Source organism: Bison bison, unplaced genomic scaffold, assembly GCF_000754665.1.
Source record: "Bison bison bison isolate TAMUID 2011002044 unplaced genomic scaffold, Bison_UMD1.0 scf7180017864384, whole genome shotgun sequence".
NCBI lineage: Eukaryota > Metazoa > Chordata > Mammalia > Artiodactyla > Bovidae > Bison > Bison bison.
Window position 1 is genome coordinate 1,733,595 of NW_011494956.1, and position 27,416 is coordinate 1,761,010.

At 38.0% G+C, this 27,416-nt stretch overlaps 1 protein-coding gene across 1 annotated transcript in view; it reads left to right on the forward strand.

Annotated features, from left to right (window-relative positions):
- The window catches only part of LOC105001838 (pre-mRNA-splicing factor SPF27-like), a 65,831-nt gene extending 40,828 nt beyond the window's left edge, over window positions 1-25,003 (forward strand). Inside the window, exons 2-4 of the mRNA XM_010858289.1 lie at window positions 16,811-16,867; window positions 20,514-20,563; window positions 24,139-25,003. Coding sequence (XP_010856591.1) covers window positions 16,811-16,867; window positions 20,514-20,563; window positions 24,139-24,817 — 786 coding nt within the window. The 3' untranslated portion in view covers window positions 24,818-25,003. The remainder of the gene's footprint in view (window positions 1-16,810; window positions 16,868-20,513; window positions 20,564-24,138) is intronic.
- The last annotated feature ends 2,413 nt before the right edge of the window (window positions 25,004-27,416 follow it).

Sequence of the window (27,416 nt, forward strand, 5' to 3'; positions counted from 1 at the left end):
ATGGACAGGGAGGCCTGGTGTGCTGCGATTCATGGGATTGCAAAGAGTCAGACACGACTGAGTGACTGCACTGAACTGAACTGAACTGAAGAGTACATTAATTAGTGCTTTATGAGATACGATATGTCATAGCTATACAAATATTAGCATCTTGAATGTTCAAGAGTTTGAAAAGAATGGTATTATCTTTCCATTATGACTGTAAGATCCATGTTCCAAGTATTGTCAGGCTCCTGCCAGTAGCTGTCTATATTTCATGTCACATTGACTCTTTGTAGACAAGCTAATGAAAAAGACAAAACATATGTTAACTTTGGAGTTCAGATTCCTTTCAGACACAAAATGTAATGTTGTAATGTGTACAGTAAAATTGTTTATGGTAATAGAAAGATCATACTAGTCTATAAGAAAGCAATTCTTTAAATAGTTCATAAACAAGTCTTTTTAAAAAATCCACATGGGCCTTTGTGACCTTCATAAATTACCTTTGTTGATCAAATCAGAAATAAATCAGATGTATGAACCAACTTTTCTCTTACAAAAACAAAACAAAAACTCACCACTGGTGAGACCATACTAAAATAAATTCAATAGGTTATATGAGTAAAAGATACTTCTGGGCCAGTAGTTTTCATCTCTGATCACCTTGCTAAAGCTGAGTTTTGTTGGCAGTAGCTTTCTTCCTCAACATGATACATATTTCACTTTTAATTTTGCAAATGTGTATTGATTGGCTACTATTCCCTTGGCATTGCACTAAACATTCAGGGGTTGATCCTGGCTGTGAAGGAGTCATGGGTGTTTTATATGCAGCCAACTGATGCTCTCCTTTAACTCTGATCCCTGTCTGAAAAATCTGGGTTAGAAGTAGTAGAAAAGAAAAAAAAAAAAAGTGAGAAACAGATTTTTCATGAAGAACCATTCTGCGAAGAAAGCCTTATTGTCTCCTATTCTCTTTTTCTCCTAAATATTTCTCTAAATCTGATTTATCTGAAGTTGGCATTTATTCTTTGCCAAATGTTTATTTTTTGCCATTGGCTTATTCTTTGTTAGGGCTTACCTGGTGGCTCAGATGGTAAAGAATCTGCCTGTAATGTAAGAGACCCAGGTTAGATCCATAAGTAGGGAAGATCCCCTGGAAAAGGGAATGGCTATCCACTCCAGTATTCCTGCCTAGAGAATTCTATGGGCAAAGGATCCTGGGGGCTGCAGTCCATGGGGTTGCAAAGGGTAGGACAGGACTGAGTGACTGATGTTTGTTTTTAAATTTTTTTTTTATTCAAGTGTTACTATTTTGTTGACATTTCCTATCATTTGTTTACCCAATATATTATTTTAACCTGTGTATGCACTGCAGCAAAATGGATTTGAGGTTGAGTCTCTCAGAACATGGCTCCTAAGAAAAATTTCCTTCATTTCTGTCCTCTGATTACTACTTAGGATTGATCAGTATCTTGAAGGAGAAACCAATCTCTGCAGCCCTGTTATATTTTTAGGATTGATACCTATAACTTTTTATTGATATCTTTTATTGAAATAATGTTTTATAATGTGTTAATTTCTGCTGTACAGCAAAGAGATATATATATATACATATATAAATATCTCTGAATCACACACATACATATATGTAGACGTGCATTCCTTTATTCTTTTCTGTTATGGTTTAGTATACGATATTGAATATAGTTCTGTATGCTATATAGTCAGAACTTGCTCTTTGTTCCTTCTATATATAATAGTTGACATATGCTAACCCCAACCTCCCCCTCCATTCTTGGCAAACACAAGTCTGGTACATATAACAGTTTATACGTAAGATGTAGCTAATATCTTAAAAAATTTCCATAATCTCAATATAGTAATAGTGATTTTTGTAGTTGATGGAAGGAACTAGAAGGTCAAGGTCTTGAGACAAACATTTATCACTTTATAGCCAAATTAGAAAAAAGTATTTTCTTATAAAAGGTTATAATGGATTTCTTTTTTTATGTCTATTACCAATACAAATATTTTATATTTGAAAATAAATTTGTTATTTTAACATTTTAATTATGAAAACAACTTTTTTCACTTCATGTAGAGAATTCAGGCTCCTCTCTATAGATGTTTTGTAAGATTATTTTCTTTAAAAATAAATATATATATATATACTTAAACAGAAGAATAGCTTTGTAAATAGAAATATGCAAGGTTAATTAATGAATCTCTTAATTTCTTAATTGTTATTTCCTCCTATGGACTTTGGCCAATGATTTTTTATTTTAGGTAACAGTTAATTCAGTTAAATGAATTGTCTATTTTCAGCCAATAGATCTTTCTTGGTCTCCCACTGTGTCTGAGGCACTAAGTGAGGGGCTGGGATTAATCACCTGGTCACGTAAAACTCCAAACAATCTTTAGTGTTTGGAATCACAGGAGACATGATAGCATAAGATTGAGAGGCAAGAGTTGCCTTGGTGAATTATAAACTGCAGAAATGGGAAAATAACATTGATTACAAAAATTTATCCATGTAGTGAAAGTGAAGTTGCTCAGTCATGTCCAACTCTTTGTGACCCCATGGACTGTAGCCTACCAGGCTCCTCCCTCCATGGGATAACCTAAAATATATCATAGAGAATCAGCACATACTATTATTCTATATGCCATTTACACAGCTCTTTTTTGAAACAGGAAGATTTATTGATGGAATGTTAAACTTCTGCTTTTAGAAATTATTTGACTTGTATTGTGGACACATTTCTATTTGACTATAAAGGCATCATTACCAATAAATCATTGATTGGAGTAAAGATTTCAACCATCAACTTTCTCCATGATGATTTTACATTTTTCGTTATGCTTTGAGATTATGTTGTACCCTAGGCCAGAAACCTATTGCTGTAAGCTAGAAAGATGAGAATTTAATGAGGTATAAAACATACACAAATTGCAGCGTCAATGATGATGTCTTAATAGCTTAAGAGGTCTGCATAACTGTATTATAAACTGGAACATAAAAAGATATAGCATGTAGACATCAAGCTTGTAAGTCAGCAACCCAAGGGCCTAAGAGCTTTACAACCTGAGAGAGAAAGTGGAAGTCGCTCAGTTGTGTCAGACTTTTTGTGACCTCATGGACTATACAATCCATAGAATTCTCCAGGCCAGAATACTAGATTTCCCTCCTCCAGGGGATATTCCCAACCCAGGGATCAAACCCAGATCTTCCACATTGCAGGTAGATTCTTTACCATCTGAGCCACAAGGGAAGCCCTGAGCAGAATTTGTTTCAATTTTCTTAAAAAACAAATTCAGGGCGTACATTTATTAGGAAGTTTTTTTTTTTTTCCATAAAAGTATATCTTCTTCTAAAAGTCAGGCTGAGCTTACTTCTTTGTTGAAATAGAACAACATTGGTATAATGATGTTGTTAATTTTTAAAATAATTGTTCTCTTTAAAAGATAGATGACAGGACAAGAATGCACTTCTGTGATTAGAAGCTGAAGCAAAGGGATGGGGAGAGGAAGTGGGTGTGGCATGGGAAGGTGATCCTGTTCAGGTATGGAGGTGACCATCAATCTAGTGCCTGCTTCCTCGATTTACTTACAAGATCTCTGAAACATAATCCAACCAAATCTATTTATTTCACAACATGAAGACTTTCTGAGAATATCTTTTAAACCTCCTTCTGAAAGTCAGTTCTATTTATTGCCTTACCATTCTTTCTTTACCTTCCTAGGTTTAAATCCAGCAGCTATAGCAGTAGCAACCTGCTGAGTATCCTAGACAATTTCTGACACATGAGGGCTCCACAGTCTGTCAAACTGAAAGCTGTCAGGTTTTTTTTTTTTTTAGATTTTTATCTTGAAATTGAAGGGAGAAAGATCTATTGGATTTCAAGGATACTAATTTAACAATGACTGCATTTTATTAACATATTTAGGAGAAATATTAAAAATGAAGTAGCAGTGTATTATAGAGATACAAGATTTTGGGTGGGCTTTTTTTTTTTTTAAGCCATACTTCATAGGTTCAATTCTCAGATTTGCTAGTTAATAACTTGATAAATGTGTAATCTTGGATAAATTATTTTCATTATATTTCCATCTCTTTGTATGTAAAAGGGGAATTATAATAATATAATAGTAATATCTACCTCAAAGTTTCTTTCCACTTAGCATAAAACCTGGTGCACAAATGTTGGACAGTTCACCTCTTTCCTTAAAAAGTTTCCCTGATTAATTGGGGGCACCTGTGTACTTTGGTTGCTGTGTATTTCACATGGAATCAAATCACATTTGCAATTATTTTTGAAGCTTGACACTTTCATACAGATTAAGGAAAATCTAGAGAAGAACTTGCTTTGAAGACAAAATGTTAATATCTAAATTAATAGCATTCCTCTTAGAATGTGTTTTCTGTTGAAAATGTCTCTCTGTTAAAAGGAAACCACATTCACATTCTAGGGAGTTCCAGATAAGTTAATAATTGAAAAATATTTGATTGTTGAAAGTTTTACCACATGTCAAAACTAGAAAGTTTATAATAATTTGATGGGAAAATTTTCCAGTTTATTTTTTATCATCAAAACTTATAGTTAGAAATTTTGTATTTTAATTAATTTCAGGAATTATTTTTATCTCTTATAGAAAAGACAGACTAAATTTGGGGAAAAAACAGATCTTTTCTATATGTGCAAATAGAACTAAATAAAGTTTGAAAATCCAGATATGCATTCCAATATTTCCAAACTCATCTGATTTTAAGCATCAGCCAGAGTTATTTTTGATAATTCAGTTTCCTAGGGTTCATTCCAGGGCTATGAAATTAGAAGCTTCAAGACAGTTTGTAATAACAGTCTAGGTGATCCTTATGATCAGATAAATATGTAATAAACTTTAGTATGTAATAAACTAACTTAAGTGTTTCTCCGAATTAAACATGTCTTTTGAGACATTTAATCAGTTAAAGACAACATGGGCTTTCTAAGAGAGACGCTTGTGTTAAGAAGAATGTACCAGTTTGAACAGTAATAAAATTTTCATTTTATAAACAAAACTAAGTTAATTATCTTAATTTCATTTAATCACCACACACTATTCAAATTAGTTATATTTAAATTTGTAATTTCTTCAGATTCATAAATGTTTTAACTCTAACAGTCATATATAAGAAGTCCAGACCGTAGCTAAGATTTTTAAGTAAAAACCAACTGTTGCTGGTTTAATTTGTGAAAGGATTTTAAATATTGATTTCTTTCTTTAACAAATAATTTAAACTATCTGCACATTCGTGCCTGCCAAGCTATTGTGTGAATTTTTACCAGCTGGGAATTATCCTCTCATTCTCTGGTGTGATTAACACTTCCAGCTGTAGAATAATTAAAACTGTCAATCAGTTCTGAAACAGAGTACAACGGTTTCCCATTTGCTCATCAGTTAGAGCTAACTGAGGTGTCTAGCTCTCATCACAACGACATGAACTCACATCCTGTCCCTCTTTTCTCCCACCTCCTGCTCTTTTTCCGTCACACATGCACATACACACACACTACACCACACCACACCACACCTCACTATGAAGGTTGAATTTGGGTTCTACTCAAATTTGATTGAAGGCAATGGCACCCCACTCCAGTACTCTTGCTTGGAAAATCCCATGGACAAAGGAGCCTGGTTGGCTGCAGTACATGGGGTCGCTAAGAGTCAGACACGACTGAGCAACTTCACTTTCACCTTTCACTTTCATGCATTGGAGAAGGAAATGGCAACCCACTCCAGTGTTCTTGCCTGGAGAATACCAGGGACAGGGGAGCCTGGTGAGCTGCCGTCTATGGGGTTGCACAGAGTCGGACATGACTGAAGCAACTTAGCAGCAGCAGCAGCAAATTTGATTCTTTTCTATGCCATCAATTTTTCAAAATGTGTTCTGCTCATTATCTTTAAGGAAAGCTGGGGGAAAATGAGATCAGAAAGTTAAGGAATTGTTGATGATAAGTGTTTCCTGAATAGTACATATTTTTTTGGACCATGGTAACATACATTTAATTAATTTTCCCTCTTTTATGGAGATATAATTGGCACATAACATTGTGTAAGTTTAGTGTGTATAGTGTGATGATTTGATACACTCATGTATTGCAAAATGATTACCACTATGGTGTAAGCTAACAGTTCCATCACTTCACAGTTATCATTTGTGTGTGTGTGGTGAGAACATTTAAGATCTACTCTTAACAACTTTCAAGTACATAATACAGTATTCATAACTATAACTACCATGCTGTATGCCAGATCTCAGAACTTTTTCATTTTATAACTGGAAGTTTATTTAGTTTTAGAACTTCTTCCTTCCTGACCTGTTGGCACTAACCTAAAATACTTCCTCCCATATGTAACCTCCCATCAGCACATTCTATGATGATTAAGCTTCTGGGCCAAGAAGAAAAAAAATGATGGGGAACAAAATCCACAGAGATTGTTGAAGGATTAATTCTTCAGGATGTTATAGAGTCTTCAGTCTTGCACCAACATAATGACTAAAAATGCAATGTGGAAGCAGAAAATTAAATTCATATATCTCTGAAAATTCCAGCCTCACCTCTGCTTCTTAAATGTTTTTTATAAGTCTAAATCATATCCCTTACAGTTATACAGTGAAAGTGACAAATAGATTCAAGGGATTAGATCTGATAGATAGAATGCCTGAAGAACTATGGATGGAAGTTCCTGACACTGTACAGGAGGCAGTGATCAAGACCATCCCCAAGAAAAAGAAATGCAAAAAAGGCAAAATGGTCATCTGAGGAAAGCTTACAGATAGCTGAGGAAAAAAAGAGAAGTGAAAGGCAAAGGAGAAAAGGAATGATATTCCCATTGGAATGCAGAGTTCCACAGAATAGCAAGAAGAGATAAGAAAGCCTTCCTCAATGATCAATGCAAAGATATAGAAGAAAACAACAGAATGGGGAATACTAGAGATCTCTTCAAGAAAATTAGATACTAAGGGAATATTTCATGCAAAGATGGGCACAATAAAGGACAGAAATGGAATGGACCTAACAGAAGCAGAAGATATTAAGAAGAGGTGGCAAGAATACACAGAAGAACTATGCAAAAAAGATCTTCATGACCCAGATAACCATGATGGTGTGATCACTCACCTAGAGCCAGATATCCTGGAATGCCAAGTCAAGTGAGCCTGAGGAAACATCACTACAAACAAAGCCAGTAGAGGTGATTGAATTCCAGTTGAGCTATTTCAAATCCTAAAAGATGATGCTATGAAAATGCTGCATTCAATATGTCAGCAAATATGGAAAACTCAGCAGTGGCCACAGGACTGGAAAAGGTCCTGTTTTCATTCCAATCCCAAAGAAAGGCAATGCCAAAGAATGCTCAAAGTACTGCACAATTGCACTCATCTCATATGCTAGTAATGTTCAAAATTCTCCAAGCCAGGCTTCAACAGTACATGAACTGTGAACTTCCAGATGTTCAAACTGGATTTAGAAAAAGCAGAGGAACCAGTGATCAAATTGCCAGAACCTGTAAAAGCAAGAGAGTTCAAGAAAAACATCTACTTCTTCTTTATTGACTATACCAAAGCCTTTGACTGTGTGGATCACAACAAATTGTGGAAAATTCTTAAAGAGATGGGAATACCAGACCACCTGATCTGCCTCCTGAGAAATCTGTATGCAGGTCAAGAAGCAACAGTTAGACCTGGACATGGAACAGCAGACTTGTCAAGGCTGTATATTGTCATCCTGTTTATTTAACTTATATGTAGAGTACATCATGCAAATGCAAATTGCTGGGTTGGATGAAGCACAAGCTGGAATCAAGATTGTCGGGAGAAATATCAATAACCTCAGATACACAGATGACACCACCCTTATGGCAGAAAGCAAAGAACTAAAAAGCGTTTTGATGAAAGTGAAAGAGGAGAGTGAAAAAGTTGGCTTAAAACTAAACATTCAAAAAACTAAGATCATGACATCTGGTCCTATCACTTCATGCAAATAGTTGGGGAAACAATGGAAACAGTGGCAGACTTTATTTTCTTGCACTCCAAAATCACTGCAGATGGTGATTGCAGCCATGAAATTTAAAAATGCTTGCTCTTTGGAAGAAAAGCTATGACTAAGCTAGACAGCATGTTAAAAAGCAGAAACATTACTTTGCCAACGAAGGTCCATCTAGTCAAAGCTATGGTTTTCCCAGTAATTGTGTATGAATGTGAGAGTTGGACTATAAAGAAAACTGAGCACCGAAGAATTGATGCTTTTGAACTATAGTGTTGGAGAAGACTCTTGAGAGTCCCTTGGACTGCAGGGAGATCCAACCAGTCAATCCTAAGGGAAATCACTCCTGATATTCATTGGAAGGACTGATACTGAAGCTGAAACTCCAATACTTTGGCCACCTCATGTGAAGAACTGATTCATTTGAAAAGACCTTGATGCTGGGAAAGATTGAAGGTGGGAGGAGAAGGGGGCAACAGAGAGTGAGATGGTTGGATGGCATCACTGAGTCAATGGACATGAATTTGAGCAAGCTCTGGGAGTTGGTGATGGATAGGGAAGCCTGGTGTGCTGCAGTCTATGGGGTCATAAAGAGTCAGAAATGACCGAGCGACTGAACTGAACTGATAGGTCTCATTGCCTGGAGTCAGCAGCCACTGTGTGGTTTTTATGTTTTCCTGTTCTTTTTAACTTAATTAAGCCTTTAATAGGAGTTTTATTTCCCTCAGAGGGTGATTGTGAAGTTTAAAGTGGCCTTCAAAGTAAGTATCCAAAATACCTATTCCATCAAACATCTTTTTGAATTTATTTTACTCAGAGGAACATTGCTAATCAGATATATAAACTCTTTGGGATGAATGTGATATTCACTCTAGGTAACAATTTCTAAGACTTAGGTGGTGGTTATTTAAGTGATTTCTTTTAAGACTTTTAGGAAGAGGTGGTAGCAAAATGTTAGTGAAAGCAGGGTTAACTTGATGGAAGCTGAAAGCATTGAGTTTCCAAGAAAGGTCCTCTCATTTTGAAGGAGTCTGGGATTTCTTTGGAAGGAATGATGCTAAAGCTGAAACTCCAGTACTTTGGCCACCTCATGCGAAGAGTTGACTCATTGGAAAAGACTCTGATGCTGGGAGGGATTGGGGGCAGAAAGAGAAGGGGATGACAGAGGATAAGATGACTGGATGGCATCAACAACTCAATGGACATGAGTCTGAGTGAACTCCGGGAGTTGGTGATGGACAGGGAGGCCTGGCGTGCTGCGATTCATGTGGTCACGTAGAGTCGGACACGACTGAGCGACTGAACTGAACTGAAATGAACTGAACGTCTCTCTAGCTACTGTCTGTTTTACTGACAGGCTGAGCCCATGTGACATGGTGATGTCCCTGTAATTCATAAATTCTGGCTCATACCACCCAAGAGTACGTTTATAGACTGAACTCTTCAGGGTCCTTTTCTCATTATTTTCCTCCTTTTAAAATAGTTGTACACACATTTTGTATTATTAAACGCTGGGACTCCTAAAATATTTACTCCTTTATTATTTTTAAATCTCTCTTTAACATTCAACCTCCTTGTTCCAAAAGGGGAGATAAGACAGCTATAATTTTGATTTAGTTTTATGGGCAACAGAATTATTTTAGTGATTCCTGGAGTCGTTATTCCCACACATCAAAGGCAATCTTTTCCTCTGATGACTAAACATGTAAGGAGAACCTGAGATTACATCAGCCAGTGCTGGTCCACTGATCCCTTAAGATTCATACTTGAAAGGGAAATTTGAGGTTCAAGAAGGGAGGTGAGATTATGGTTCAACCGAAGAAACTGCCTTTGAAAAATGACAGTGAAAATCCTTCAAGTACAAAGTGTGTTCCTTGAGCTATTAAAAACTATTTATTGTTGGAGTTTTACTCTGGGTAGTGGATAATTTAATGCCTACGAATCGCAAATGCAATACTCTGGGTTATTTTTGAAGACTATGGTACATAGAAAGCAAACAATATAGTTATCCCCAAAATGTCAACACGGCCTCTGAATGGGTTCAGAGCAAAATCAGTCCATGCCCCAATGCATGTGCATTCTCTGTGAACACAATGACTACAAACGACGCCAGAGGAAAAGGGGAAAGGGCTTCTGTTGACTTCAAATAAAGGCGGTATCTGACAAAAGAGGAGCAAATGGTACCTGGATAGGCCATTAACAAAAGCCTTGTATATCTACAGCTGCACTCAATGAGCACTTTGGAAATTAAAGAATTGCCAGCTTTTCCACTTTGGGACAAAAAACATTTGTGCTAAACAGCCGGTAAGTAAATGCAGTAAACATATTTTTACAGTGAATAGAATTGTTTTATATTTTGGGGACTGATTGTGAATGTCTAGTGCTTCTTGATTAGCAAACATTTGGCAGTTCTCGAGTCTTCAGACATTAAAATGCCAAAACAGATTTTTATTCTCAGTCTGAACTCGTCTATTTTTTTTTCTCCATCCCTCTAACAATTATCCTCAAAACATTTGAAAGCACTAAAATAAAACGTGTTCTGAAAGCACATTCAGAAATGTTTTACCTGTGTGACTTTAATAAGTATGTAAATAAAGAAGTACTGGGTGGCTGTAAAACTCCATTAGGGTAGGGATGAGAACACAGTACATGTGTAATGACTGTTTGAATTGTTGTTGGGCATGTCCTTAGGCCTGGCCTTAGGACAACTGGAAGTTTCGTTGCTATTTAACAAGGCTAGTAAAAACAGATGTTTGTGGAAAGCCTCTTGAGTTTCTGTCTTAGTAGGGATACTCCTGCTCATTTTTTGAAATCAATAAATTTCTGAGACTTCAGAGTCCTCAGCAATGACTTTTCTCCATTTTCACCTCTAAAAATCATCTCCTTATGATTTTTTAAAAATATTATTATATCAAAATGAATTCCCTTGGAAGGTTTCTCTTTGAAATGATAATGTTGTGTATTTATACTTTAACTTTAATCATTCTTTTACGACTAGAAGATTGATTACATTTGTTTTGTACCCATCCTTTCAGTATTATTTTCATTATAGTTAGATTACATAATAGAAGTCAATTTTTTAATCTATCAGCTTTATACAAGATATGAAAATTCAGAGCAAATCAGTAAGTAAAATAGTGAAATTTTGTACCTGCTTACATCTTGTATGTTATGCAGGTTTTGCAAATCTTCTTCTGTGATTATATATGTGCATTGGGCATGTATTTGTGTGTATGTGTGTGTATAAAATATAATGCATTTTATCATTATAATAACAGTTTTTAATTAAAACATGGTGGCAGTATATTCATTTCCTTTTGTTTTTGAAACAAATGACCACAAAGTGGCTAGAAATAATACACATTTGTTACTTTGATTTTGGGAGAGGAGCAGTCAAAAACAGCTTTCACTAAAATGGGTGTGAGCAGGATTATCGTTATTCAAGAGACCCTACAGAAGAACTTTTTATTTCTTCTTGCCTTTTCCATTTACTGGAGGCGCTTCCCTCATAGCTCAGTTGGTAAAGAATCTGCCTGCAATGCAGGAGACCCTGATTCGATTCCTGGGTCGGGAAGATCTCCTGGAGAAGGGATAGGCCACCCACTCCAGTATTCTTGGGCTCCCCTTGTGGCTCAGCTGATAAAGAATCCGCCTGCAGTGCGGGAGACCTGGGTTCGATCCCTGGGTTGGGAAGATCCCCTGAAGAAGGGAAAGGCTACCCACTCTAGTACTCTGGCCTGGAGAATTCCATGGACTGTATATAGTCCATGGGGTCACGAAGAGTCAGACACGACTGAGCGACTTTCACTTTCACTTTCAGGTTGCTCGTATTCCTTGGCTCATGGCTCCCTCCTCCATCTCCAAAGCCAGAAACTGCATCACTCTGGCCTGTCTCCATCAGCAACTCTCCTCTCCTCTGACTCTGACTCTTCCTGCCTCCCTTTTATATGTGTTGAGTTGTTCAGACATGTTAACTCTTTATGACCCCTTGGACTATAGCCCACTAGGCTTCTCTGTCCATGGGATTCTCCAGGCAAGAATACTGGAGTGTGTTGTCATTTCCTCCTCCAGGGGATCTTCTGACCCAGGGACTGAACATGGCAGGCATAATCTTTACCACTGAGCCAGCAGGGACACCCCTGTATAGCACATGATCTTAGCCAAAAGGCCGACCTTGTGATTTCATTCATCTGACATGGGTGATCCAGGGTCTTTTCTTATCTCTACCTCAAAATTCTCTCTCTCTTTTTTTTTTAAATTATTTTTGTTTATTTATTTGGCTTTGTCAAGTCTTAGTTGTGGTACACGGGATCTTCCATCTTCATTGCAACATGCAAGATCTTTAGTTGTGGCATGTGATCTAGTTCTCTGACCAGGGGTTGAACCCAGGCCCTGAATTGGTAGCACAGAGTCTTAGCCACTAGCCCATCAGGGAAGTCCCCAAATTCTTAATTTAAACACAACAGCAAAGTCTTTTTTTGCCATGTAAAGTAATATATTCATAGGTTCTGGCATTAGGACCGAGACACCTTTGGTGGAGGTGTTGTGGCGGGGTCGGGCGGGCAAGTTATCATTTTGCTTACTCTAGGCCTCTTAGTGGCACAACATTTTCCAATAATAAATTTCACACTACTTACCTCTCCCTTTAGCAATACTTCCTGTGATTTCTTACCTCTTCTGAACTTCAGTGTTCAGGAACTACAGTTCACCTATTACCTTAGGGAGCCATCCTGTGTGTACATGAAATTAACACTGATACAGCTTGCCCAAGTCTTCCCAGACAGATGTACTTTGGGACTTTACTTACTCTTTCCCCTGCGTGAGGTGGAAACTACTTGTAGCACAAACTTCTTCAACCTGAGTATTTTTTCCTTTTTTTCCTAGTGCTGCTTCAGTTCCCTAAAACTCAAGTGCAACTTTCTCCTTGAGGTGCCTTTTCTATGAGAGGACCTTACAGTAGAAGTAAGGGGCTTCCCTGGTGGCTCAGTGGTAAACATTCTGCCTGAAATGCAGGAGCCACAGAAGACAGATATTCCATCCCTGGGTCGGGAAGATCCCCTGGAGGAGGAAATGGCAACCCATTCCAGTATTCTTGACTGGAGAATTCATGGACAGAGGAGGCTGGTGGGCTATATAGTCCATAGGGTTGCAAAGAGTCGGACATGACTGAAGCGACTTTGCACGCACAGTAGAAGTAAATTCTTTTTTTCCCTCTCCTACTCAAGGTGTAAGAGGGACAGCCTCCTCCTTATTCCTTGATGCCTCTTCCAGACCATTATTCCACCATTGCCATTTAAAAATCTCTCTTCCCTAATGGATACATGTGAATGTATGGCTGAGTCCCTTTGTTGTTCACCTGAAACTATCACAACATTGTTAATGGTGTTGATGCTGCTTAGTCACTTCAGTTGCGTCTGACTCTGTGCGACCCTATGAACTGCAGCCTGCTGGGCTCCTCTGTCCCTGGGGATTCTCTAGGCAAGAGTACTAGAGTGGATTGCCATGCCCTCCTCCAGGAGATCTTCCGGACCCGGGGATCGAACTTGGGTCTCTTGCATTGCAGGCAGATTCTTTACTGTTGAGCCACTAGGGAAGCCCCTAATTGGCTATTCCCCAATACAAAATAAAAAGCTTAAGTTTGAAAATAAAATAATTTATAAATAAAAGGGAGTTAAAAAAAACTCTCTTCCCTTGAAGTTGATAACAACTGATGGTTACTCTCCTCTCCCCATTCTTGACATGATCTGTTTGCTTCTAAGACCACATCTTCGTGTTTTTCATTTTCTTTATCATTTTCTTTTTAGAACTTGCAGATATTGTTTCTCTCAGAGACATTTTTGTCCGTGTAGCTGTCATTAATAGTTTCACCTTCAGCACCAGTGACCTCCATTGTCATGACCCCAGAGCCTTCCTTAAGTATGACAACATCTGTAAGCTGGAAATTCCTTGGAACTGACTAGATGGAAGATGATACACTCCAAGTTCCTTGGAACTGACTAGATGGAAGATGATACACTCCAAGTTTCCCCTTGGTGCTCTATCCTTCTTCCCTTTCAGTGTCTCTCCTCCTCTTAATCATTAATGTTCTTCACTTTCTTTTTTTTTTTGTTCTTCACTTTCATCTGACTCTTTCTTACCTTTTCTACTATCTCTATATCTTAGCCTCTTCTGTAAGTGTTTATTAATAATACAGAGCAGCACTTCTCAAACTACCTGTGAGGTGAAGGACCATTTGTATATTTCCAAACCTGCTGTCAACTAATATTAGTAAATACAACAAATATGCACGGTTTTGGAATTAAAAATAAAAAACCAAAACAATACTAAATACAAAGGAAATGTTTATTGTAAGATTCAACAGAAAAAAATATATTTCAGTAAATACATGCAAAGCAAATAAAATAGGATGAAATAAAGGAATTTTAAAAATCCAACATAGGGCATTGAAATGTGTTCATTAAATGATTATCATGGAGTATAGCTATATTAGCTGTGTGGCATTCTACAAGAACTCAACACAAGAAGAAAACATTGTAAGTGAAAAAGCAACTCCCCATATTAACCCCCTGGAAGTTCACTCTGAAGAAGCACGATAAATGTAAAACTTTTGTCTTTAATGTGAAAAATAAGCCTACTTCTTTCCTGTTAATCTAGAGCATGTTGATAACTATGTACTTGTAGACAATAGTTCATAACTAAATTGTTGCTGTGTTATCATTTCGTAACACTTATAAAGAACTAGTCTCACAAAGGTATCCTGGCAGGAAGAGATTTAAAGTAGTTTCAGGAAGTTTATGATTTTATTTTTAACTTTAAAATGAAGTAAATTATGCTGTATTTTAAAAATTTTTGTTAAATTCTTCATCAATAACTGATTTTAATCATTTATCTTATAAAGTTATAGTTAAATTCAAATTATGCTTAGATGAAAGAAATAAATTCCAGGGCCATGAATTTACCATGTATAGAAATTTGTATGTGTTTTTTTATGGAAGATGAAATTCACAATATTCAAGCACATGAGGTATTTAATTATAACTTTGTAAAGATGAGAAATATCAAGACTAGCACTATTCTCAGTGATATTTATTGCTAAACAATGGAACATATTACAGCCTGTATAAATTCTGTTCTTTCAACCCTCTAAATTTAGATTTTTTTCCTTTGATTCATCCATCATCAAAAAATACATTACAGTCTTTCATTCCATGGGAGTATTAGGATAATCAAAAGTGCCAAAGATAAAATATCAAAGATATCAGATAAATGAGCAAGCATGGCTGTAAAATCATATCTTTAGAAGTTTGGGGCCCAGCTGAATATACACTAAGAGTTTATACTCTAGCTTACACATTTTCAACAAAACTTTTCCTCTTAATAAATATTGTGCCTCACCACACAATAGCTATTTAAAAAAAAATCAGCTTTACATTATATTTATAAAATAAAACTTTAACCCCAAACCACATATTTTTTTTTTTTTTCCGAACCACATGCGCAGACTGTTTTTATACATTTCAGAGCTAATTGTATTTGTTGGCAATGAAGTTGAAAAAAAACCAGCAACCTCCTTCATATTAGCATCGTATTTGAGTTGCAGTTTTACTAAAAAAAATGCCATTTTAGCAATATCTGTGCGTTCAACAAATTGAAGTTAAGAATGTGTCTCTATCTTTATTTGGTCAATTACCTGCTCTTACTATTTGCCAGTTCTCAGTTTTGAGCTATGTTATCACTGGAAAGCAGTACTTGAGTACTTCTTTGTCACAGATACACTTCACATTTTCAAATAAACATCTCTGATGTAGTCTTCTACATATATTTTGGGAATTAGTACAGATTTTTATTCATGGTAAATCAAACTACTTCTCTATAAAAAGTTATTAAATTATAAAGTTTAAATGAGAATTATTAAACATCTATCTCTGTCAACTTTTGAATTCAACACTCAAATAATTCTTTTAATTTAAATTTACTTATGTTCTTTATTTTTTAATAATTTTAATCCTTGATTAGCCAGTATATCTCTAAAATAATATACTTTAACACTTTGCCATCAATACTCGCTAAAAATGAAATTCAGTATACAAGGAATTGTATAAAGTTTGTGGTAAACCATTATGAACTCTATTGATCTTCATTTTGGGGAGTTACTTCCACTGACATCAGTTGGTTTGTTATTAAGACTACATATATAAAAGCTGTGTCTTTCCTTGACAAAAAAGTCCGGTGAAGCTTTTTTAATCTGTAAATTATGGTAAAAATAAATACAAATTTCATTTTCCTAATTCATTTACTAATGTTGAACTACAAATTTTAAAACAGATTTGATTAAAAATTAAAATTTTTATAAAAAGAACTAGATATAAAAATTTAAACTATTACTTTTTTCATAGTTTGGTGTGCTTTCACATCATAGTTGATGAATTTACTTTAACACGTCATGTATTGTATCACTGCCACATGTGGCTCAACATGTAAGTATTACAACACCCAGTGCGGTCCATGTGATGCTCAATGGGATGAGGTCATTTGTCATGCATTTGGGTGTCATAACAATGCTGAATTGCTATAAATGTTTCTAAACATTTGTTTTCATTTTCTTTACTTATCTCTTTCCAGACCAGTGACAGAGGGATCTGTACTAGCTCACAGACCACTCTCAAAATTTTGGTCTCAAAATTACAGGTCATAAAAATCTTCTGTGAAGTTTGTTGAAATGCAGATTTAGAGTCAGGAGATTTGAAGTAGAGTCCAAGAGTCTGAATTTCTCAAAACCCCTTTGATGCCTTTTATAGGGAGCATTTAGACTAAAACTTTGTGATGTGCTCTCTAAGAAGCCTCTATCCCTTCCGGTAATGCTGATCTTATTTTACTAATCCCTGGAGCAATATTTCTGAAAATGTTGACTAGGAATCATCTGGAGTGCTTATCAGCACTCACTGCAGAATCTCTAAAATGGGGTCTGGGATTCTGTATCTTTAAAAGTTCTACCAGGCATCCATGTGCACAGTTCAGATCAGTCTCTCAGTCATGTCCGACTCTTTACGACCCCATGAATCACAGCACACCAGGCCTCCCTGTCCATCACCAACTCCCGGAGTTCACTCAGACTCACGTCCATCGAGTCAGTGATGCCATCCAGCCATCTCATCCTCTGTCGTCCCCTTCTCCTCCTGCCCCCAATCCCTCCCAGCATCAGAGTCTTTTCCAATGAGTCAACTCTTCGCGTGAGGTGGTCAATCCATGTGCACAAGCAAGTCTAAAACCTACTGTGTACTATTTGCTTGCATGCTGTGTACTATTTTCCTTCTTACATTTCCTCCTATATTTCTCCTCATTTTTATTCAGATTTCCTCTTTTTTTTTTAATTGACTTCTACTCACCTGAGTATTTCTTTTCTTTATCTTGTCCTTTAATGAAGCAACTTAATCTCATGACTTGAAAATGTAAACATCTGTTGATAAATCAACATTTCTAATTTGGACTTTTATCTTTTGTTTCATCTTATATTTTCAGTTACCCTGGGCAATTCCTCTTATATTTTTGACATCTTAATAAAAGAATGAACAAAACTGAATTTAGCTGCTCTCCCAATCTCTTTATTTATTTATTTATTTATTTGGCTACACCAGGGTCTTAGCTGTGGCATGTAGGATCTAGTTCCCTGACCAGGGATTGAACTCAGGTCCCCTATGTTGGGAGCCCAGAGTCTTAGCCACTGGAACATAAAGAAAGTCCACTCTATTACACATTCATTTTTATGGTTTTATTGTACTAGTATGACAATTTCTCCAGTCCCCAGGATTATGTTTTTAGACCTGTGCTTATTTCTTTTTGTGATAGGCAGGATTCTAAAATGGCTCCGGTGATTCCTACTCCCTGAAATACATACCTTTGGTAATTCTATCCCATCCTTTTGAGAACAAGCAGAACCTGTGATTCACTTATTTTTCCTTTAGTGTCTATCTATTTATTTATTTTTGGCTGCATTGGATCAGTTGTGGTACATGGGATCTCAGCTGTGGCATGTGGGACCAGTAGTTGTGGCATGTGGGATCCTAGTTCCCTGAGCAGGGATTGAACCCGCATTACCTACACTGCCTACACTCAACACTGGACTGTCAGGCAAGTCCCCATGTGATTCACTTCTAGCCACTAAAATATGGCAAAGGTGAAAGGGTTGCTTAAATGTATCTAAGGTCCCTATCAACTGACTTTGAGTTAATCCAAAGGAACAGTTATCCTCGGCAGGCCTGACTTAATCATGTGAGCCTTCCAAAAGAGAGCCTTGTCCTTCTCTGAAATAAGATACGGGAAATGGCAAACACTCCTTCCCTTGCTGGCTTTGAAGAAAGAAGCTGCCATGAATGATACAGCTGCAAGGAAGTGAATCCTGAAAAAAGCCTGAAGAAACTTGGAAGTGGATCCTTCCCTAGTCAAAACTCCAGATGAGAACTCAGCCCATCTACTACTTCAGTTTTCAGCTTTGTGAAACCTTGAGCAGAACAGTCAGCAAAGCCATGCCAAAACTTCAGACGTACAGAAACTAGAGATAATAAGTGTGTGTTGCTTAAGTCACTAGTTTGGGGACAATTTGTTATACAGAAATAAGAGACTAATATACTTCCTTGCTTTCAATTTCTACATTTGTTCTTTAACCAAATTCTGTCTCGTCTGCCTTTATAATGTTTCTTATTCTCATCTTTCATCTTATCATCGCTACCACTTTGGTTCAGTATTACATTTATTCACTTTCCTGTTACTGAAATGACCTTTAAGTGGTCTCTCTAGCTAACCCTAAGAACCACTGGAATTGCTGAACATGGCCCTGAAGCTGGAGGAGAAGAAAGTCACTGCAGTTATATGGTGGAGTGTTTAATCTGGTAGCTTTGGTTACAGAGTTGGTTAGATGACAATAGTGTCCAGGGCAGGGCCACTAGAATGTGTGGCTGGGATGGAGTAATAAAGGACCCAAAGGATCTTAGATGCAAGTTAACTGAGAAATCACGATGTTGCACAAGCTATCCATGTGGACAAAAAAGTATAAAACATGCTGACTATTTAATATTATAATGAACTAGATATAAATGAAATGACCCATTAAGCCTTTGTTCATAGAAATATAAAATAGTTCCTCTTTACTTTTTGAGAAGAAATAAAACAAAATATGAATTTTATATAACCCCTTACAACTAAGAAATCATGTATTTCAAAGTCCAGACCAAAAATAGTTTGACACCATATAGATAAAACCCCATGATTGTCAAACCTGCTAACAAAAAGGTGACTCACTTAAGCTTTTTCATAGACTGGCTGCTTTCCACTAGGAAAAAACAAATGCCAGTGTTAATCAAACCAGCATGGAAGTTAATTAGAGCCCCCAGAGCAAGCGGATGGGCTTAGCACCATAGACACATGAATATCCTGTTTCTAAAGATGACCTCAAAAGGTTGTGTAACCATCAAGCCCAGCACAAGTCAAAAGCAACTAATTAAGTTTTCATTTTTCCTTTAGTACTTTAGTCTCACTCTTTAACAATATTAATGGAGAAATCTTCCATTACAACTGATATAAATATGCCCATATTCAAAAGTCCTTCCCTGTAGCTTAAATGGTAAAGAATCTGCCTGCAACACTGGAGACCCAGGTTCAATCCCTGGGTCAGGAAGATCCTCTGGAGAAGGAAATGGAACCCACTCCAGCATTCTTGCCTGGAAAACCCCATGGACAGAAGAGCCTGGCAGGTTATAGTCCATGGGGTCACAAAAGAGGGGACACGACTGAGTGACTGAGCACATGAGCACTCATTTCTTTCAAGGGAGAGGTCTGCTCACTCATTGGTCACCCATTCCAGCACTGATAAAAAGAACAATCAGGTGTCGCCTCAAGTATTGCTAGGGCAGCTTTGGTTATGCTATATGTTATGCTTGTTTTCTATTATCAGTCAATCAATTGAGGTCCCAAGATTCTATGAATTGATTTGAACAAATTCTCTTTCACTTTTGCACAGAATCCTGACGACTGGCCTAGATTTGCTCCTACTGGTGTTCCCCTTGCTCCTAAGTTGTTTGGGACCTTTGGATTCCCTTCTTGGTTTTGTGGCTCATCCTCCCTTTGTAACTCTAAAGCAAAACTCATGCCAAGACTGACATCCCAGATGTGAACTGTTCCACAGATCAACATCTCATTTGTGAATTGTGATTTCAACTATTTATCACATATTTTAACCCATTGCTTTTCTCCATTTGCTCATAAACAACAAAACAATAATAACTCACAAGCGTATATTGAGCACTAACATTGTACAAGCTATTGAAGATACAGACATAGATAGGCTTCTGTAGTTGAGTGACAGGTAAAGGATGCAAATGCGGGGAAAAAAGAATTATGGCTCCTCCTCCAGTTGAAAGAAATAATATGCTACAGATGTGGCTGCAGTAGGCTTTATGAAGCAGGAAGACATAGCACAAGGTTATCAAGGGGTTATCTTATATGTAGGTAGACCGTTGTCTGGAAGTGTGGCACCTCCTTCAGCCTAAACACAAAAGGTAGTGAGTCCTGGCCCTGGGCTGCCCTGGCTGAATTGGCACTCTCCTCCCCTTTGTAGACTCCCCTGTGTAGATACCTATCATGAGAAATGAGAGAGGCCCTGGGGAACTGTATTCCCTTTCCCATTCACATGAATTATTTGTATTGCTTGCGTCTCAGTTTCAGCAAAACAAACCACACACAAATAAAGCCAAGTCCAAGTCGTCTTGTTTGTCAGTGTTGGAATCCTGATCAGACTTTGTGGTCTGTTTACCTGACTTTCTCCTCTAGTTCAATCCGGAAATGATGCAGAAGCTAAAAGACAAAAAGAGTGGGTTTGAAGAACTGAAGTCAGGACATAGAAAAAGCTGGGCAGAGACAACTGGCTCTGTGCTGTTGTAGAGGGCAGTAACTGGCAGGCTGGAGAGGCTTGCATGCACAAGCATGGCACATGGTTGAGGGGAAGAGCTTTTGAGTTGAGTTCCTTTCTTGCAGTGCCATGCTGCCTGCCTGGATGCCCACCCGCTCCCTCATTACTGATAGAAGATCAGCTGCACTTGCCCAGGACTACTGGGGTCAGCATGGTGACATCAGAGAGGTTCAAGATGCCTCAAGCTGAGTGCTGACTTCTATGCAGCCCTGTCCTCTTCCAACTCCTCCTCTGAGCTCTAGATAACCAACCCCATGAAGAAGAGCTCTAGGGAGAGTGCAGTGATGGAGCAGAGGTTTCTGGAGGGGCAGTGCCACCTGTTGTACATGCATACATGCTAAGTTGCTTCAGTCATGGCCTACTCTCTGCAACCCCATGAACTGTATAGCCCACCAGGCTCCTCTGTCCATGGGATCCTCCAGGCAAGAATACTGGAGTAGGTTGTCATGTCCTCCTCCAGATGATCTTCCCAAGCCAAGGATCAAATCTGTGTCTCCTATGCCTTTCTCTTGCATTGGCAGGGAGGTTCTTTACCACTAGAGCCACCTGGGAAGCCCATGGGGAGACAGCAAATGTTACAGAGAAGAGAGAATTAAGCTTAGACTGTGGCTTCTCAGCCACTAGCCACTACCCTGAGCTACAGTCTTCCCACCTTACCAGAGCCAGGAGCAACACACATTGCTCTACCCTCCCCACATACACCAGTCTAGGTACACCCAATGAGAAGTCCTCATTGCCAAAAGGAGCGAGACACTGGCTCTGGGGTGAAAACTAGATGAAACAGACTAAATGAAATAGGCATATAGAATTTTAAAAATAATAATATTTTCTAATATATGAGAGAAAATGGTAAAATGAAAAAAAAACATAAAAAACACAAAGTGCAAGAACTGAGTGTAAAAAGATAATAATTAGAATTAGATAATAGATTAGATAAAAAAGCAGAATTATTACAAGTGAGAATGAGTAAACTAGATCAGGTCAAGAAACTCTCATGAAAAGGTAGGGAAGATAGAAAAATGATAAAAGTTAGGATGTGTGAAAGTTGTAGATGTCAAAATCTAAGTATAAAGAAACAAAAGAGAGGAAAAATTGGATGGAGAGAAAATTGTTTGAGGAAATAATTATGTATAATTTCCCAGAACTAAAGCAAGGTTAAATAAATTGTATGGAAAGTATTCCTAGGATGGAAAGGAGGATAAATAAAGAAAAACTCAGATGTAAACACATTATAGTAAACATTAAGAACATCAACAATATTGAGGAAATTCCAAAAGCTTATGGATAGATGAGATCTTTACAAAACAAAATGACTTATATTAGTCTCAGAATTTTCTGTAGTGACACTGGAAGCAAGAAAGAGGTCACAACTGTGAAGGGAAAAATATTAAACATGGAATTTTATTCTACATGTTATTGTTATTAAAGAGTTATATAACCATAGTAAGCAAACACCATATATTGATTATGCAGATTATAAAATAATAAATCATTACATTCCTCATGGAAGTACTTTGCTTGACCACACCAAATCCAACTTTTCCCCAGTAGGTGAGCATCCTTCCTTGAATGTTTTCCTATTTTTAGTACTTGTGATACTAAAATACTATCATATTTTAGTATATTTTTTAAAAAATAAGAAAGACAAGTATTTTATTATCAGTATTAAATCATCACTTATTTTTGTGCAGGGATGTTTTTTCATTTGTAAAAATAGCAGTAGACAAAGAGGTATATGGAAAAACTAAGATAATATTTATTATCTTCTGATATTATTGTACATGCATGCTCAGTGGTGTCCAAGTCTTTGTGACCCTATGGAATGTAGCCCACCAGTAACCTCTGCCCATGAGATTTTTCCAGGCAAAAATACTGGAGTGGGTTGTCATTTCCTTCTCCAGGGGATTGTCCCAACCCAGGGATCAAACCTGCATCTCAAGTCTCTTGCACTGACGTTTTATATCACTATTGCCACCTGGGAAATTAGCATGCAGCTGTCATGTATGGATGTGAGAGTTGGACTGTGAAGAAGGCTGAGCATCGAAGAATTGATGCTTTTGAACTGTGGTGTTGGAGAAGACACTTGAGAGTCCCTTGGACTGCAAGGAGATCCAACCAGTCCATTCTGAAGGAGATCAGCCCTGGGATTTCTTTGGAAGGAATGATGCTAAAGCTGAAACTCCAGTACTTTGGCCCCCTCGTGTGAGGAGTTGACTCATTGGAAAAGACTGTGATGCTGGGAGGGATTGGGGACAGGAGGAGAAGGGGACGACAGAGGATGAGATGGCTGGATGACATCACTGACTCGATGGACATGAATCTGGGTGAACTCTGGGAGTTGGTGATGGACAGGGAGGCCTGGCGTGCTGCGATTCATGGGGTTGCAAAGAGTCAGACACGACTGAGTGACTGAACTGAACTGAACTGAAGTGAAATTTATTTCTACTATAGTTATTTCCAAGGGATACTTTCCTTATTATACTGACAGAAACCCAGTGAGAGATTATGTAGAATAGTTATAATATCTCTTAAGCCTTCATAGAGAATGTGTCAGTTGCTCAGTCTTATCCGACTCTTTATAACCTCATGGACTGTAGCTCCTCTGGGCACCAAGCTCCTCTGTCCACGGAATTCTCCAGGCAAGGATATTTATGTGGTAGCTATGCCCTTCTCCAAGGTATCTTCCTGACCCATGGATTGAACCCAGGTCACCTGCATTGCAGGCGGATTCTTTACCATCTGAGCCACCAGGGAAGGCCTTTATAGAGAAGAGTGTCAGCTGTTGGCCTTAAAATATATGTCCATAGAATTATTTTTTACTGCAGATCATGTTAGGAACTCTGAACATTTTAGCTTGACTTTAGTTTGAAGATCACCAGGGTACAAAAGATGGAAGCTGTATTTATCTACATTCATTGATGAGTTAATGGGACTTTTCTTCCAATATCATAGTTATAGAAGCAGTGTCTATTCCATGGAAATAACCAAAACTTTCTATTTTAAATCTTCTCAAATCATCATTATCAAGGCAAAGAATAAGAAAGGATTCCAGTTTGTCCACCTACTTGTAATATTACTAAAAGTCTTGAACAGTGTTATAAGAGGAAAAAAGGCACAAAAATTTTAAGGGTTAATTATAAGAAATAAAAGTCTTGTTGGAGGAAGGGTGGCGGGTACTGGTTTGGTAGCTGGGGAGGTTGTGGTGGATGCGCTGCCGTATTTTGATCAGGGTTATGAAGCGCCTGGTGTTCGCGAAGCGGCTGCGGCGTTGGTGGAAGAGGAAACTCGCAGATACCGACCTACGAAGAACTATCTAAGCTACCTGACGGCCCCGGATTATTCTGCTTTTGAGACAGACATAATGAGAAATGAATTTGAAAGATTGGCTGCTCGACAACCAATTGAATTGCTCAGTATGAAACGATACGAACTTCCAGCCCCTTCCTCTGGTCAGAAAAATGACATCACTGCATGGCAAGAGTGCGTAAACAATTCTATGGCGCAGTTAGAGCATCAGGCAGTTCGAATTGAGAATCTGGAACTAATGTCCCAGCATGGATGCAATGCCTGGAAAGTGTATAATGAAAATCTAGTTCATATGATTGAGCACGCCCAGAAAGAGCTTCAGAAGTTAAGGAAACATATTCAAGACTTAAACTGGCAACGAAAGAACATGCAACTCACAGCTGGATCTAAATTAAGAGAAATGGAGTCAACCTGGGTATCCCTGGTCAGTAAGAATTATGAGATTGAAAGGACTATTGTACAATTAGAAAATGAGCTCTTTCAAATGAAGCAGCAACACGGAGAGGCAAACAAAGAAAACATACGGCAAGACTTCTGAAATAGACTGGCTCGGTGGGTAGAGAGGAAGGTACGCTGGGCTTTCACAGATCGGGCATCTTAGCTATGAAGAACAGCATCTTTTGGAAACCATCAGTGGTTATATGTTTAGAAACCATAAAATGTGGGTAGTTGTATTCTATTTGTACATTTTAGTAAAATAAAAACTTAAACATGAAAAAAAAAAAAAAAATCAGGCCCTTCCAGGGCCTGAGAATAAGTTCTTGTCTAACTCTATGAAATGAATTGTCCAATGAGACACCCATGCTGACAAAGCAAAAAACTTTATTGGAAAGGTGTGCCCAGGCTAAGAATAGCAGGGTATGGGTAAATAGAAGATTGGTTCTGCCATTTGACTCACAGTCTCACATTTTATGGTAATGGGGTTAGCCTTCCAGATGCTTCTGGCGAGTCATCTTATTTGTGCCTGCCCATATTTGGTCTGAGCTGATGCAAAGAACTGACTCATTAGAAAAGACCCTGACGCTAGGAAAGATTGAAAGCAGAAGGAGAAGGGGATGACAGAGGATGAGAAGGTTGGATGGTATCACTGACTTGATGGATATGAGTTTGAGCAGGCTCTGGGTGTTGCTGATGGACAGGGGAACCTGATATGCTGTAGTCCATGGGGTCTCAAAGAGTCGGACACAAACTATTCAGTTCAGCAATTGAACTGAACTGAACTCGGTGTGACTCAGGTCCTTCCTGGTGGTGAATGTTCATCTCTCAGCCAAGATGGTTTCCAGTGCAAGGCTTTCTGGGAGGTGGGAGGACATATTATGGACTGGTATCTCCTCCTTCCTTTAAGCCCCTCCTGAATTCTTGTGGTTTTTGGTGGCAGGAACATGTTCCTTATTGAGACCTCCTATTTTGAGACAGCTCATGTGAGCTGTTATATCGTGCCTGACCAAGGTGAATGGTTTCAGTCAATGGTTCCCTAGAGCCTAACTGACCAGGGGCAAGGGAACTACCAAGTCTAGCCCACTGTAATCATACTCTTCCAGCTAGGATTCAAAAATGGCCACCTGAAGGACAATCTGCAGTAATCTTTGCGAGAGAAGGAACTGTCAGGATGGCAGAGTCTAGATTTTGGTGGGATGAATTGAGTGGTGGAAGATAGGGCAATGATAGTAGCAAAGTTTAGACCATAGCCAAGGTATTTAAGGAGAGAAAGCAAGATAGAGAATAGTAATAGGAAGCTATGAGATCATGAAAATAATTTTCTCCCTTCCTCTTCATCACTTTCCCACTTTTACCCCAAATTGGGTACCATCTTGAGTTCTATAAAACTGAACTCTAGCCAACATTTCCAACTTTATGCAAGAAAACTTTTATTTTTTTTATTTTATTTTTAAACTTTACAATATTGTATTGGTTTTGGCATATATCAAAATGAATCTGCCACAGGTATACACATGTTCCCCATCCTGAACCCTCCTCCCTCCTCCCTCTCCATATCTTCCCTCTGGGTCATCCCAGTGCACCAGCCCCAAGCATCCAGTATCAAGCATCAAACCTGGACTGGCAACTCGTTTCATATATGATATTATACATGTTTCAAAGCCATTCTCCCAAATCATCCCACCCTCTCCCTCTCCCACAGAATTCAAAAGACTGTTCTATACATCAGTGTCTCTTTTGCTGTCTCGTATACAGGGTTATTGTTACCATCTGTCTAAATTCCATATATATGCGTTAGTATACTGTATTGGTGTTTTTCTTTCTGGCTTACTTCACTCTGTATAATAGGCTCCAGTTTCATCCACCTCATTAGAACTGATTCAAATGTATTCTTTTTAATGGCGAGTAATACTCCATTGTGTAGGTGCAATCGGTTAGCGCGCGGTACTTATATGGCAAGAAAACTTTTAAAATAATTCTTTTTAGATGAGGAAGATGAGTACTGTATTAATAGGCTTTGAGGATAAATTATGCAAAAAGGGAGAAGCTGAAGATGAGAAAGAGAGAGGGAGAAAATTGGTTTAGTGAGGCTCTGATCTAAGACTGAGGGGATGAGAGTAGAATTAAGATCAGATATTAGACCTGACCAAGAGGCAAGATTATCTTCAAGTGTAATAAAAAGGACAAATTGCAAGAGGGAGGGGAATAAACATTTGTATGTAGCAGCGAGAGGAGTCGAGGGAATTTATATGGTGGAATTGCCTTTATTTCTCTGTGACTTAGGAGGCAAAGTCATCTGCTGAATGTAAGGTTGTAAGGTGTCAGTTTAGGAGCTTGAGAATAGAAATAAAAGTTTGAAATTGACAACAACAACAAAAAAATGGCCTTCTCTTCTTTATTGGAATGGGCCCAGCTTCAAGAGGCTTAGTTAATGGCCATGTCTCAACCACCTGAACTGCCTTCCTTGCTGTAAATCTTTCCTCACAAATAGAAAGCCATGGCAAGCAACCTGTTACAGAATTCCAACTGAGTGCTAAATGCATGCTTTTCTTTAAAACTTCCTCAACGATTACTAAACAGATGGCCTTCCACAGTTAACTTCACCAGAACATCTTGTCAGGCCAAGTCTGTTTAGCTTCGAAGGTGGCATAAGTCATAGCAGTTTTCACTGGCCTGACTGTATTTCACTGTAAGGCTGT